The 16,726-nt window shown below is 37.7% G+C and overlaps 1 protein-coding gene across 1 annotated transcript in view; it reads right to left on the bottom strand.

The window, feature by feature from the left end:
- Positions 1–16,726, bottom strand: part of SUGCT (succinyl-CoA:glutarate-CoA transferase) — a 917,561-nt gene that overhangs the window by 858,646 nt on the left and 42,189 nt on the right. Inside the window, exons 2-3 of the mRNA XM_004708161.2 lie at positions 3,244–3,295; positions 2,531–2,604 (exon numbers count right to left, since the gene is read on the bottom strand). Of these exons, the coding sequence (XP_004708218.1) occupies positions 2,531–2,604; positions 3,244–3,295 (126 nt within the window). The remainder of the gene's footprint in view (positions 1–2,530; positions 2,605–3,243; positions 3,296–16,726) is intronic.

Raw genomic sequence — 16,726 nt, 5'->3', positions numbered from 1 at the left:
GTTTCTGAAAGTCTAACTTAAGAGAGTAGAAAACCCCATCTTTCTCTCACAGAACAGCTGGTCATTTCAAACTGCTTACCGTTCAGATTCCAGCCCAATGCATATCCACTATGCCACCAGGGCAGAGAATTGTGGACACAGAATATGCTCATTTGGTAGGCAAAGACGGAAGAAGAAAGAACCAGAAAAATGTCGGAAGAAAAGCAGACAGCAAAGAACTGACCTAAGCTTAGGCATTTTCCTTAAAAACAAAATTATTTTGGAGTGGGAATTTTTTTGTTTTATTCAAAATAGAATGCCTTTGGTTGGTATATTTGCATTCCCCTTTGAAGAACATTCCACTCCTTATCCTTCTCTCCTTCTTATCTATTCTATTTATTCCTCTTTATCCAATCCCCATGGTTGCTGTAAGTCAGAATGGCTGGTTTGGTCAGTTGTCTAGTGCCCATTTCTTACCTTCTCGGCATCCACCTGTGAGGGGGTGTGACCAGGCCCACTGTAATCTGAGTCTCATGAGCAAGGACTGAGGACAAAGGAGGCCCAGGATCACACTGACTGCCTGGTTGATCTTGAACAAACCAGCCATCTGGTTGATCTTGCTTTACCTCTCTTGTTTTCTCATTTGTAAACTCCACACAAAAACTCCAAATTCACTGCCTTTGAGTTGATTCCGACTCATAGCAGCCATATAGGACAAGTATAGCTGCCCCTGTGGGTTTGTGAGGCTGTAAATCTTCACAGGAGTAGAACGCTTTATCTTTCTCCTACAGAGCAGCTAGTGGTTTCAAACCACTGACCTGCCAATTGGCAGTTCAACACTTACCCAACAGGGCCACCAGAGCTCCCATTTGTAAACTAGAAATAATAAATTAAAATAGACGAAGTCCTGAAGCCTGATTGGCACTACTGTATTATTATCATCATTATCATATTGTGCATCTCTGCTTCCACTGGAGCCTTTCAGGTTCATGAAAAAGACTTGGGTTGAGCCTTAGCCCTTGGCACCTCTAAAGCATAAAAAGAAGTCACTACTGTAGTTTCGGAGTCCATAGGTAGAGCAAAGGGTTAACACGCTCATCTGCTATCTAAAAAGTTGTCTGGGACAGCTTAACTAGATAAGCCTCTATCAAAAAGTACAGCGTCTGGGGTCTTAAAGGCTTGAAGGTAATCAAGCGGCCATCAAGCTCAGAAGCAACAAAGCCCACATGGAAGAAGCACACCAGCCTATGCAACCACGAGGTGTCGAAGGGATCAGGTGTAAGGCATCATCAGAACAAAAAATCTTACCATAGTGAATGATGGGGGGAGTGTGGAGTGGAGATCCAAAGCCCATTAGTAGGCCACTGGAGATCCCCTTGCAGAGGGGTCTCGGGGAGGAGAGGAGCCAGTCAGGGTGCGATGTAACAATGATGAGAAATACAATCTTCCTCTAGTTCCTAAAGGTTTCCTCCCCGCTCCCAATACCATGACTCGAATTCTATCTTGCAAGACTGGCTAGACCAGAGGAGGTACACTGGTACAGATAGGAACTGAAAATACAGGGAATCCAGGACGGATGAGCCCTATAGGACCAGTGGTGTGAGTGGCAAAACAGGGAGGGTAAAGGGAGAATGTGTAGGAAAGAGGGAACCGATTACATGGAACTGTGTGTGACCTCCTCCCTGGTGGACAGACAACCGAAAAGTGGATGAAGGGAGACGTCGGACAGGGCAAGATATGACAAAATACCCATTTATAAACTATCAAGGGCTCATGCGGGAGGGGGGAGCGGGGAGGGAGGGGAAAAATGAGAACCTAACGTCAGGGGTTTAAATGGAGAGAAAATGTTTTGAGAAACGATGTACAAATGTGCTTTACACAATTGATGTGTGTATGGATTGGGATAACAGTTGTATGAGCCCCTAATAAAATGTTAAAAAAGAAAAAAAAAAAAAAGATAAGCCTCTGAAGAAAGGTCGGGTGATTTCCTTCTGAAAAATCAGCCATTGAAAAATATATGGAGCAAAGTTCTGTTGTGAAAAACATTAGGTCACCATGAGTCAGAATCAACCTGACAGCAATTGGTAGTTTTCAGGCCTAGAGGAGAATTGGAAAGAGAGAAGATGAAAGAATGTGTTTGTTTCAATTCTCTCCTTGTTCCACATACAAGACCACTAATCATAGGTACTTAAAGAATTACTTCAAATATAACCAGAACCAAATCCAACTCACTGTCATCGAGTCGATATCAACTCAAAGTGAATCTATAGGACAGGGTAGAACTGCCCCGGTGATTTTCCGAGACTTTAACTGTTTAAGAGGGTAGAAAGTCATTGTTCTCCCAAGGAGCAAGCTAGTGGTTTAGAACTGCTGACCTTGCAGATCGCAGCCCAACATGGAACCACTACAAGAGCAGGGTTCTCTTAAAATATAAGGGAGCTTTAAAAGCTTGTGGTGAGATTCTGTATCTTTTCATCCCAATTTTTTATGAATTTTTGAACCCCCTAATTTAATAGCTTGTTTCTATTTTATAATGAAACAATAGCTTTACCTGGTCTTTCCACTTTTATAACTTCTGCTCCAAGATCTCCTAAATTCATTGTAGCAAAAGGTCCCGCCAATACTCTAGAATATTAACAATGATAAATAATTATAATCTTGAATAACTGTTCATTCTTTTCTTAAAAGTCCATCAACACACACACACACAAATTCCATCAACCCAGAAAAGTGAACACAATATACTATAAAGAAGTACAATAGTTAAACTGTTATAAAAAATACTTTAATCAAAATATATCCTTTTCAGTCTAATAATTCTACTTCTAAGGTATAAGGATGTAATCAGAAATCAAAGCAAGCATTTATGTGCAGAGAAGTTCACTGAAGTCTAGTTTTTAGTCATAAAATACGGGGGGGTGACTATATAATTTTTACATCTATAAAATAAAAGATCTTTCATTTTTGTTGAATTTTGAATAATATGGGAAAATGTTAAGGTACATTATGCTTAAAATGAATAAAACTAATTTCAGTAGGGTTCCATTTTCTGTTTTGTAAAACCATATGTAAATATGTAGATTGGAAAGAAGTTAATAGAAGTTATATTATTATCCCTGAGACTAATGAGAGTACAGAATTTTATTCATTTCTTTTCTAAAATCTTGAAAAGCATATGAAGATCTTTTTATAGTCCAACATTAAATGTTTTAAAGAGAAGGGGGGGAAAATCAATCTCCAAAACCTATTTAAATCAATACAAACCTTGTTAGATCCAGAATTTTTAAGCCTTCCAATGGCTTCATATTGTCAGTACCTGCAAAACACAGGTGGAATGTGAGGTTTTGTTACTAATTTTCAGAAAAAAGAGTATAGAAGTTTTCGTATTGTTCTAAGTAATATATACTACAAAAAAATGTTCTTTCTTTCACAATGTTTCCACTTTATACTTACTGTATAACCCAGTAAATTTTATCTGATCCAATGAAAAGACAGTTAGTAAAACTAAAAACCCTTAGTACCACTCTAGGAAGCCATCTGCGCAGATCAAGAGCCAAACCATTATCTGCAGGCACACAAATAAGCCCAAGTGAACCCAGGAGAATGGCCCAGCCAACCCAGAGACTTCTGAGAAAAATAGCTGTTGCTATTGTAAGCCACTTAAATTATGGAGTGTTTAGCCATGTGGGCACAGATAAACCAATACAATGACTTAGGGAAAAGATGGGCAATAGTAAGAGTCAGGGTAATCCTTTTAAAATGTAAAACAAATGCAATATCCCTGCACAAAAACCCCCCTAACACCTTTCTACCACTAATAAAGTTCAGTGTCTTACCCCAGGCCACAAGTGCCTGTTTCTTGTCCTTGGCTACCTCTCCAGCCTCGCTCTTTATCAGTTTACCTCTTTCTTCTCTAGTTGTATCAACTCTTCAGTTCTTGAACACAGTAAACTGAATTATGTTTTAGGGTTCGTGGCAGGAACAGAGTACAAATTACAACTAGATCCCCTTCAAGAAAGAACATACTGCCCACATACAAGAAGTGGGCTTACCTAGCAATCTGACAAGCTATGAGCTCAACAGAATCTCATGATTCTCAGGTCAAATGACTGAGTAATGTGGGGACAGAAAGGCCTAGCCATTCCCTCCACTCAAAAGGAATGTGGCAGCAGCTCTCCTTGGAATCTCTCTGGAACTCCCCTGGACTAACAAAACAGTGTCAGGTCAATGTGCAAATCTGATGGCTCCCATGTCCGTCTTTTCTCACAGGTGTCACTCTCCAATAAGCCCTTCACCCATCTAACTCCATCTCCTCCTCAGCTTTCTAGAGAACCAAGCAAATGCCAGGGTTTTTGCACTTGTTGTTCACTATGCCTGGAAATCTCTTCCTCTGTATAGTACATCATGCCTTGCTCACTCAATGAAATGTCTGCTCAAATATCACATAATCAGAGTGAGCTTGCCTGAATGTCCCATCTTTATAGGACAACACTCTTCTGAATATCTCCACTCTACTTTTCACAAGACATTTAGCATTGCCCTCTATTAAATTTATTTGTTCATTATGCACCTTCCCCCACTAGAATATAAACTCAATGAGGAAGTGTCCTGAGAAGTGCATGGAATAGGGGCTGATACTAAGAAATAGTAGAGAGATAACTCTGGAAGGGAAAGAAATAGAGAGAGAATATGAGAATCCTTAAGAATCTTCAGTGACAGGAACTCCCATCTAAGAAGGTGCATTTCTGTACCAGAGCTGTATCACACCATCCTTGGGCCCTCTGCTGGAAAAGTAGAATCAAGTCTCAAATCATGCCTTTAATTGTATCCTCTAGTATTACAGATGTAGGACCGTACTGTATCATACTTCTGTGAATGTAAAGTATCTTGTACCTGCTTTATGACATGTAATAGTGACTACTATATTAGAGCTGTTTTTAATGATGTTACTCTAGAATGTTTTCTTTCCAATGATGATTGAGAAGCTAATTTGAAAAAAATGGTGCCAAGTACAACAGTTAAGAACTTTGCTATTTTCTGAGATTTTGTTTTGTTATTTTTTTTCCTTTTGTTTTTTTAATGGAGTGTGCTGGATGTCTCGATAATTGTGTTCAGATGACTGCAGAACCTGGAAAAGCTGTTGGTGCTATTGATGCATAACACTGCGATTGGTCTTTTTATATAAATATATATATATGTTATATATATATATAATTTGAATTTTTGGAAACTTTAGCTGTGCTGTCAACTTTGGAAAAGTAGCCCAGTTGTACCATGTTAAGTTGGCATTGTACAGAAATTAACAGCCATATTGGTCTAGAAACGTTAAACTTATTTTTTTCCCATTTGTACAGGGGTAACGCACTATATTAAATATGTAAGGTCTTATCTACATTGGTTTGATTACAGAAACTAATAAAGTATTCTCTAAATAATGGAGGGGAAAAGAATCTAAGAATAAGGATGATCATTAGAGACTAGAATCCTAAAACTCAAGTAGCTGATTCCCTTGTCACAGAGACAGTTCTAAAGCAGAGGTGGGGATGAGGGAATTAAACATAGACACTGTGAAATTGCTCTGCCAAATACATTGATGGGAATTGGGGAGTATGGGTAAGCTTAACAGCTAGATGGAAAATAAAATTAGACAGAGGAGCGGAAACTGAGCAAAATGGCATGAGAAAAATTATCAAAGGAAAATTTCCCCCAATAAGATGGCCATTATGGGTTTATTTATCCCCATCAAAAAAGTTATGTTTTAAACCCTAGTACCCTTTACTTTGCAAATGCAATGAGTTAACCTGCGGCTGTACTGAAGACGCCATATGATGGTGGAGACAGAGATGAGAGTGATGCCTCCAGAGATCAAGGCACACCCAGGGCTACCAGAAACTGAAAAAAGCAAGCAAGAAGCTTTTAAGAGAATTTGGGAATATGGCCCTGCCAATACCTTGAATTCACACTTCTGGCCTCCAAAACTGTGAAAGAATAAAATTCTGTTACCATAAGCCACCCTAATCTCCTAAAAACAAGAAACAAATGTTCACCATTCAGTTTACTTTTTTTCTAACACAACCATCTCCCCTGCAAAATTCAGGCCAAAATTGTATCTTTAAATTCATTTTCTCCCTCTTAAGTATCAACGGGGAAACCATGAATCCTAAGAATTAGATACTCTATTTTCATAAAGATTGGTCTCCAATTTTTTGGTGTATTTTAGGAACCCTATTTTATTTCAAATGATGCACAAAATAGAATTCATTTTCCTCATCCCCTAAATCTTAATTGCATTACAATCAATGCAGAGAAGTCACTATTTCACTAACAAGCCCATCTTTCAACCACAATGCATTGTCATTCTTTTTAAGTGGCATTGAGTCATTAGGACTTGCAGCAACTCTCTATACAAAAGAACAAAGCACTTGAAGGTACTGCACCACCCTCACAATTGTCGTGTTTCAGACATGTGGCAGTCACTTTCCGACCCATCTCCTTCAGGACTTTTCTCTCTTTCACTGACTCTCTACTAAACCAAGTATTATGTCCTTTTACAGATACTGATCTCTCCAAATAACATGTCCAAAACACAAGAAACAAACTCCCACCATCCTTGCTTCTCAGGAGCATTCTGGCTGTTCTTCTAAGAGAGATTTGTTTGTTCCTCTGGCAGTCCATTTTACCTTACTTTCTTTTCCCCCATGGTACTTTCAATATTCTTCTCCCAATCATAACTCAAGGATCAGTTCTTAGTTGTTACTTATTCATTGTTCAGCTTTCACGTTTATATGAGGCAAATGAAAACAGGTACAGACGCACGCTCCCCCAGGCTCATCACAGCCCAGTTGATAATAGCAAGAAATTGGAAACAACCCAAATCAGTAAATGGTTGGATAAAGAAACTCTGGTACAAACACACAATGGAAGACTACGCATCCCTAAAAAAGTGATGAAAACACAAAGTACCTCATAGCATGTGGGACCTGGGAACCATTATGCTAACTGAAGTTCATTAATCACTAAAGGAGATATATTTTATGAGACCACTACTATGAGGATAAACACCAAGGCTTCTGGTCTCAGGTTATATAATCTTCTAATCTGGTGTCCAAAGCAACAAAGTGGTGTGCCAGCCTAAATAATCCATATGTCACCTTGTTATTTGTACACCTTAATGAACAGTTTGACAGAGAATGCCTCACTTCTGCTGGGGTCAGTTTCTCATGTTGGGTAGAAATAAAAGACCAGTCAGGTCCTGTCATATAATATTTTTATGGTCACCCCAAATCAACAGACATTCTTACAAGAGTGGTCGGTGAACCTTAATGGAAATTCAAGTCCAGGGGTGTCTGAATGGAGAACATGTCTGTGTCAGAGAAGGTGATTTCATTTCTGTTAGTGGGGCAGCCTAATGGGAAAAAATGTTTAATATTACTTATCTATATAGACCCCCAAGGGGGAGAATATGCCTAGTAATAGGTTTCTAATTGGGCACTTTTGACCCAGTTTCTACCCAACCCTTTGTGACCCAGGCCACATTTTTGGAGGACCAGGACTCTAAACTCCGTCCTTTCAAGGTGCACAGGATCCTTGATAGGCCATATAATAATAATCCAAATTGGAAACCCCACTAAGCTAATTAGACTTTACTTTAAACACTCCTTTTCCAGATTAAAGGAACTGAAAAAATCTCTTGGATTTAAAGCTGAAACACCCTATTGTGAGAAGCAGGAGATCACAACTATCCCAAATTGATGGATTTGGAAGTCATTGGAATGTTATTCAAATCCCTTGCTTTGAAGGTACCTAATAAATGGTAACTCAAGACTACCATATATTTGCTATTTTCATACTTTGTTCTTTTTTATAATATGCCTTAGCCCAGAAGGCATAGTTCTGCCTCTGTGAATGTGCATCTGACCCATCTTCAACCCTCATTGTTTGCATAGTGTCCAGTCACAAGTTTTAATCTATACAAGTCAATAATCCATATATTTTGGGCTAGAAAGCTGTCCTATATATGTATACTTTACTTTTCTCAACAGCATTTTAAATACCACATCATTGGCTATGTTAAGGGTATTATCAATTGAATTATCAAATACCCCTAGGAAATGATTTATAATGCTCCCCAATAAAATAATGCCTCTAAAGTGGACCTGGGGCATATATAAGCCATAGGTATATGAACAGATTTTGAGCTTGCACTTAATCGAAGATATGGATGCTGTAGTAAAAGGTTGTGAAGAAATCAGATGGCACCTGGCTATCAGAAAGAACAGCATCTGGGATTTTAAAGGCTTGTCTTAAAACAGACAGCCATCTAAGTGAGGTTTCGGCTAAGTTCACATGGAAGAAGCACACCAGCCTGTATGATCCAAGGATTGTAAATAATAAATTTATTATTTATTTACATTCTAAGCACATGGTTTGCAGAAGAGTATGGCTGACAATGAAACCAAAAATCCATTTGCAGAGTCCTCAAGTAGATTAAGCCTCTCGGGAGTCCCTGCTGACTGGATACCAGGCAGAGTGCACTGGAAAGTGGACTAGAAGATGTAGTTAAATTAAAACGTAACACCTTATCATTTGTTCTCCCTTTTGAACCATTTTTTATTTGTTCTAGTTTTTATTATTTTTCTGCTTTTCTTTGTTTTATTTTGTTATTACTGTTGGGTGTTTTGTTTTTATTATTGCTGTTGGGTGGTTTTGTTTTGTTTTGTTTTGTTTTGTTCTCATAGGAGATCTTGCTGTTGGGTGTTTTGTTGTTGTTTGTTTTTGTATGTTTTCCTTCAGATGAAATCCAGAATAGGTAAACCAATACAGACAGTAAATGGATTAACAGGTCAGGTGTCATTTAATTAATTATATGGCAGGAGAGAGGTTGGAAGGTAATGTAGAGCTAATAAAGAGTACCGAAAAAGTGGTATTAAGAAACCCAGGGACAAGGGAACAACAAGTGATCCAAATCAGTGGTAAGGAGGGTGTATGAGGCCTGGTAGGGCATGATCAAGGGTAATGTAACTAAGGAATTACTGAAACCCAAATGAAGGCTGAAGCATGATAGTGGGACAAGAAGAAAGTAAAAGGTAATAGAGGAAAGAATTAGGAGGCAAAGGGCATTTATAGAGGTCTAAATAAAGGCATGTACATATGTAAATATATTTATATATGATGATGGGGAAATAGATCTATGTTCATATATTTATAGGTTTAGTATTAAGGCAGCAGATGGACATTGGGCCTCCACCCAAGTACTCCCTTAATGCAAGAATACTTTGTTCTATTAAACTGGCATTCCGTGATACTCACCTTCCCCCCATGATTGCTGAAGACAAAGTGGGTGCATAAGTAAATGTGGTGAATAAAGCTGATGGAGGTTGGCTATCAAAAGATATAGCATCTGGGGTCTTAAAGGCTTGAAGATAAACAAGCAGCCATCTAGCTCAGAAGCAACAAAGCCCACATGGAAGAAGCACAACAGCCTGTGTGATCATGAGGTGCCAAAGGGATCAGGTATCAGACCTCAAAGAACAAAAAAATCACACCATTGTGTGCTCACCTTCCCAATAGAATTGCTAAAGACGGGTGCATAAGCAAAAGTGGTGAAGAAAACTGATGGTGCCTGGCTATCAAAAGATAATGAGTACCAAAAGAGTTAAAAGTACTAAAATTGCTTGTGGTCATGATTGCACAATTGTATTTCATATGTTTAAGGTATTAAAGTATATGGTATATGAATTATATGTCAGTAAAATTTTAAGTTTTACATTTAAAAACTAAATTGAAGAAAATAGTATGATTTCATTAATCATAGTGAAATCTATGCTCTTTAACAATTAAAGAGCACTTTTACAGTAGATATGTCCCAGGCAATATGTTCTTTGATCTTTTGACTACTGATTCCATAAGCACTGATTATGCATACAAGTAAAATTAAATCCTTGACCACTTCAATCTTTTCTCCATTTATCATGATGCTGTCTATGTGAATTTTTTTCCTTACATTGAGTTGCAATGCACACTGAAGGCTATAATCTTTGATCTTTAGCAGTAAATGCTTCAAGTCCTCTCTGCTTTCTGCAAGAAAGAGTGTGTATTCTGCAAGTCTCAGTTTGTTAATATGCCTTCTGCCAATCCTGACCCTACCTTCTTCATGTATTTCAGCTTCTTAGCTTATTTGCTCAACATACATCTTGAATATGATGAAATGCTACAATCCTGACACATACATTTCCTGATTTTAAATCATGTAGTGTGTCCTTGTTCTGGTTCAACTGCCCCTTGTTTTATGTACATGTTCCAAATAAGCACAATAAATTGTTCAAGAATCCACATTCTCTGTTATGTTAATTTGTTATGATCCATACAAATGCCCTTACATAATCCAAGTAAACACAAGTCAATAACATTCTATTCTCTGTTTTCAGACAAAATACATGTGATTTCAGCAGTGCTCGTCTGTGTGCCATGTCCTTTTCTGAATCTAACAAGTTTCTAGCAGTTCCTGGTATATATACTGCTATAGCAATATTGTAATTCAGCAAAATTTTACTGATATCTGATACTAATGACACCATTCAATAATTTCTACATTCTGTTGAAATCCCCTTCTTTGGAATGAACATAAACAGAGATCTCTTCAACCAATTGTGCAGGTAACTGTCTTCCAAATTTCTTGGCTTTCAGCACTACATTGGTTTGCTGAAACAATTCAATTAGTATTCTGTCAAATCCTGGAGTCTTGCTTTTCAGTAATGCCTTCAGTACAGCTTGGACTTCTTCCTTCAACATCACAGGTTCTTGCACATATGCTACCTGCTGAATGATTGAATTTGGTACAGTAACATTGTCTATCCCTTTCATGTTATTTTGATGCTTCCTGCAGGGTTAAATATTTTGTCCATTGTTGTTGTCAGTGTGTGCCACAGGGTCGACTCCGATTCATAGTGACCCTTACAGAACAGAGTAGAAATGTTCCTATGGGTTTCTGAGATTGTGTATCTGTGCAGGACTAAAAAGCCTTACCTTTCTCCTGTGAAGCAGCTGGTGGTTTCAAACTGCTGACCTTGCAGTTAGTAGCTCAGTGGATAACCAGGGCTCTTCTATTTTGCTCATAGAATCCTCAATATTATAACACAGGCTTAGTTTTTCTTCAGTTCTCTTAGTTTGAGATTGGGAATTTCTTCCTTTTTCTTTTCTAACCCCAGATATTTTCACATTTCATTATAATATTTTGTCTTCTCAAGCTGCCATTTGAAATTTTATGATCAGCAATTTAACTTCCATTCTTTGATTTGTTTTAGATAGTCCACATTCTAGAGCAAGTTTGTGATGTCACTTGTCTTTTTTTAATGGCCTTTTGCTTTCATCATATATGATGCTCTTGATGTCATCCCACATCTCATCTGGTATTCAGTCAGTAATGCTCAGTGCGTCAAATCTGTTCTTAAGACATACTCAAGGTTGTAGTTTGCCTCTCCTATAATTGCTTCAGTTTTCTTTTGCTTCAACCTAAACTTATGCAGGGGCAGTCTGTTCCACAGTCAATCCCTGGCCTTGTTTTGGCTGATGATATTGAACTTCTCTATTGTCTCTTCCCACAGATGTAATAAATTTGATATCTATGTGCTCCATCTAGTGAGGTCCACATGCAAATCACTGTTTATATTTTTTTAAATGGTATTTGCAATGAAGAAGTCATTGATCCTGCAAAATTCAATCGTGAGATCTCCAGCTTCATTTTATAAGCAAGACCATATTTTCCAACTACTTTTGCTTACTCTTTGTTTCCAACTTTCACATTCCAAATACCAATAAGTATCAATGCATCTTGATTGCATGCTTGTACATGGTCTTCAATTTCTTCATCACTGGCATGAATGGTTGGTACATAGATTTGAATAATAGTTTTATTAACTGGTCTTTCCTCTACGCATATAGGTATTATGCTATCAAAGACAGCATTGTACTTCAAGATAGATCTTGAAATGTGCTTTTTGATGGTAAATTTGATCCCTTCTTCTATTTGTCATTCTCAGCATAGTAAACCAAACCATTTTTTTAATTCAAAATGGCTAATGTAAGCCCATTTCACCTCACTAATGCCTAGAATAATGATCCTTGTGTGCTCCATTTCATTTTAGTAACTTCTTATCTTCCTAAATTGATACTTCATACATTGCACATACTTAATATTAATGGAGTTGAAACCTATTTCTTCTCATTTTGCATCATTACCAATCAGCAAATGGAGGTCCCAAAATCTTTGTTCCATCCACGTAGTCAAATTAAGATTGACTGTACTTTGAGGAGGCAGCTCATCCCCATTTTGAGTGCCTTCCAACCTGAGAGCTTCAACCTGCGCCACCATATTAGACAATGTGACATGACTATTCAGATGGCTAATTTCAGAAGTGAATTGCTTTTTCCTTCTTCTTAGTCTATTCTAGTATGAAAGCGCCACTGAAACCTGTTCACCATAGGGGGCGCTATTGGTATTTAAAATACCAATAGTATAGCTTTCATCACTGTGGCAACACACAGGCCAACACAGGATGACACACTGACAGATGAGTATGGGCTTCCACAACGAGACCCCTAAACTATGAAGAGATCAAGTATGCTAGGAGAGCTGGTCCATCTCTGCTTCTGACAGTGCCCCGAAGGTAGAGATCACATGGTCAGCACTCTGCATAGGTACCCGACCAGTTATGGCTTTTTCAAAGACAGCTGGTAAGTGAAATGTAAAGAAAATGGATACTTCTTCCCAAAGGCCACATGAAATGAGGACTGTCAGATCCTTGACTTCAGGAAATCCTTCAAAGAATTACGCAGCTAATTTTTCAAAAATACACTGCCTGTTCCTTCTTCATCATCTGTCTTACTGGGGTAGCTTCCCATAAACCTGTTCATTAGGGGTGACCCTGCTGGTATTTGAAGCTGATGACATAGCTTCCAGCATCAAGCAAAACATAAGCCACCACAGTACAACACATTGACAGACAAGTTCAGTACACTTTCATTTAATGAAGCAAGAACATTCAAACAATTTATTAGTCATCAGGCAAAATAATTTTATTTCTATTATCTGAGAAGATACCCAGAAAGAAAGGCATATTTAAAACAAAATCTATTATTTGCTTTTAATTAGTGAAGATCGTGTTTCCAAAGTTTAGACCACCTAGGTTCAATTATCTGCTTCACTACTTGCTACCTGAAAATACTTCGAGTAGGTATTTTACCTTTCTCTGATTCTGTTTCATCATCTGAAACACCTCCCTTAGAGAGCTGACAAGGATTAAAAGAAATCATGTAAAGTACATCAAGCAGTACACTTTCCAGAATGTAGTAGATGCTCGCTATATTTGCTATTATTATCATCATCATCACCATATATTTAGTGTATGATGATACCTATTAAAACTTATTACTTAAAATTATTAATTTAAATAAATAAAACATATTACTTAAAATTCAAATTTGAAAATAAGGAAAATATATGATGATTATAAGGAACAAAAAATACATAGTTTTCAATATTCTATATTTTAAAGGTATCTAGAGAAATATTTTCCTTGTTTGTGAAAGAACAGAATAGGCTGGGTAGAAAGAGGGGTAGTCATGAACAGAAAACAAATTGGAAAAGGTATCCACTGCAATGTAATTTGTGGAGATATATTAAGCAGCTTGGACATCTATCTTATTTGGCCTCTAGGATGGAAAGGTACTATGGTAATATAGCTAGGCAGCCATGCAAAAGAAAAGTATAATCATCATGAAACTGTTATCATTTTTATGCTTGCCAGAGCTGCTTCTAGCAACCCTCTGGTATCTGGCCCTAGGTTGTCAAGACACAAACAAGCTGGAGCACCACCAGAGTAGGGATACTTGACAGATGCCCACACAAGCAGCTCATCCCCGTGACAACAATCCTGGCCTCGCTCCCTATCCAGACTAGCCAGCTATTGAGACCAAAACAAACTAGCAAACAAACAAAAAAGGCCCTCAATTAACAAAAGTATTTTTTTTTAATGATCAGACATCAATTAAAACATGCAGTGCACACCAAAAACACTTTAAATTTTCTATTGTACAGAGATCTGGACCATCATAAATTAGGAGTGAAAAAACTAAAGAATGACGTCTCTTCAATGCATGCTCTCCAAATCCACTGAAGTCTTATCTATAATATTATGTTGCAGTCATTCCAGCACACAGTAGAAATCACGAAAGAAACTTTATTCTTAATTTCACAAGTGATCTTAGTTTAATATTCCTAGAAAAGTAATAGCACTAGAAGGCATCCCAGGGATCAACAGGAACTCTTTTTTTTTTTTAATTTCTGTGCTTATAGTAAACAAGAAACGATTGTCAAAAGGAACCTGAAGGATTCCTTCAAGTTCTTTTCAATTCTATTATTCACTGAAACAAAAAAATGTATATATTGACAGTAATTATAGATTCACCATACCCATTTTTTTCCTTCTCATGTAAGATCCCTTTTGAAATGATAATTCAAGATTAATCGCCTTTCTCTGAAATCTCAGAGAGGAAAAACAAAACCAGCATTACAAGTTTAAGTTCATGTGTAATGAAAAATAAAATAGGAATTCACTTTCCAATTTAACTTAAGTGTCTGAAGCATCCATCACATTAGTATGAAAGTAAATGAGAAAGACAATAAGAATGGCAACAACAAAAACTCACCATTTGCCATTAATTTTCATGCTTTCTATCTACACAAGCAATTTAGTGCAAGAAAATAAGAAAATGGGAATTAAACAATAAAACTCACTCTTTAATAAATTACTCAAAGCTACTAAGTGCTAGTGCTTTTGGTGTAAATCTTGTCAAAGAGAGAAGATGTGTATAATGTTGTTAAAGAGAGAAGATGTGTATAATGTTGTTTTTTAATCTAAACATATGCCACCTATCAAAATCTGATTTTATCCTGCAGCATTATGTGGGCTGCCACCCAGAACTTTAGCTCTGAGATGAATCATCTAGCTGCTCCTCAGATGTCAGAGAATTGAAATCTTGTGCAAAGAGGTACAAGCCAACCAAGCATTCACTATTATGGTTCTTGGGATCCTATTGTCAAATCAAAAACTCAAAAAAACACCTTATTGTCAAAGAGTCAGTTCTGACTCATAGAGAATGGAAATCATGCTAAAGTTGTGGGGCAAGTACACCATTCTGAAATGACCTGAGAGCCATATTATTGGAAACACCTTTCAGTTGACAGTTAGGCATGTTGCTCTATCAGGGATTCTTGCAGAGAACCATAATTGGCTGTGTAATACTTTATAATTAACTGTTGACACTCAGTTTCTACAAACTCTCTCTCCCCCTACAAAAAAATGGCTATGCCTATATGCCAGGGACAGGGGAACAGCAAGGGGTCTAAAACTGATGGTGAGGAGGGTGTAGGGTCCCTGGTGATATTTGATTAATTGAGATGTACCTGAAAGGAATTATTGAGAGGCAAATGGTGGGTGAACATGATAGCAGAGCAGGAGGAAGGAAAAAAAGAAATAGAGGAAACAAAGTATTAAAAATTATATATATAGGTATAAATATAGATATGTATACATGTGTGGTAGTTACATAATCTGGTGTCAATTTGGGACTTGAGAGGTTTAAAAGTGATGGGTGGAGTCTAGTCTGTCAATCAGGTCATAGTCAATGAGACCTCTGTGTGGGCATCGCCTTCAGATCAGAATTCTGGGGAACTCCTGGAATTCCTCCTTGGAGGTGGGAGACATTTCTCTCTCTGTTCTCTCCCTTGGAGACTCTCTACTGACAAGACTCAAGACTCAGTCCCTGAGAGACACTCTACTGACAAGATACATGGCACTACAATGATAGTGCCCTGGGAACTGGAGGAGCCACATGGTCTGCGACCCCTGCCAGTGCTGAGATGCTTACAATGCCACTGGATCCAAAGACTTCCTACCCACTAGCCTGTGATTGTCCTGCACTCAATGTTATTGCATGTGTTTCGTGAGTCTGAAGAGGGCTTTATAGATTGGTATCGGACATATGGGCTAATAACATCGGACTGATGGGCTTGGACTGGAATGGGTTGGGATGCTTCCTTAATGTACAATTACCCTTTATATAAAACTCTCTCTTATACACATATGCGTGTTTATGAATTTGTTTCTCTAGTCTACCCAGACTAAGACAATAAGTAAATATACAAATATATAAAGACATGTATTTATCTATATCTGTATATATATGTACATACAATAAGGTAGCAGATGCACTTGGGACATCTACTTAAATCCTACCTCAGAACAAGAATGATTTGTTCTAATAATGTGGCAATGTATGATACCTTCCCAATATGATCGCTGAAGACAAAATGGATGTATAAGCAAATGTGGTGAATAAAACTGATGGTCCCATACTATTAAAAGACATAGCATCTGGGGTCTTAAAGGCTTGAAGTCAAACAAGTAGACATCAAGCAAGGAAGCAACAAAGCCCACATGAAAGCAGCACACCAGCCTGTGTAATCATGAGGTGTCGACGGGAATAGGTATCAGAAGTTCAAAAACAAACTATCAAAATGACGTAAAGAAGCATAGGTAAAGTTGAGACTGTAAGCCAATTGGAGAGTCCCTTACAGAAGGACCACATGGAAGGGATGATATATCCAGGGGGCAGTAGAGCAGTGATGAAACACATAACTACCCTCTAGTTCTTTAAAATTTCCTCCTCCCAGGGAAAAAAGGAAAAA

The sequence above is a fragment of the Echinops telfairi genome, unplaced genomic scaffold (genome assembly GCF_000313985.2).
Source record: "Echinops telfairi isolate 266 unplaced genomic scaffold, ASM31398v2 ScPeMD7_7;HRSCAF=31, whole genome shotgun sequence".
NCBI lineage: Eukaryota > Metazoa > Chordata > Mammalia > Afrosoricida > Tenrecidae > Echinops > Echinops telfairi.
The sequence above is the reverse complement of the archived record's forward strand: the minus strand, read 5'-3'. Positions and strand labels throughout refer to the sequence as shown.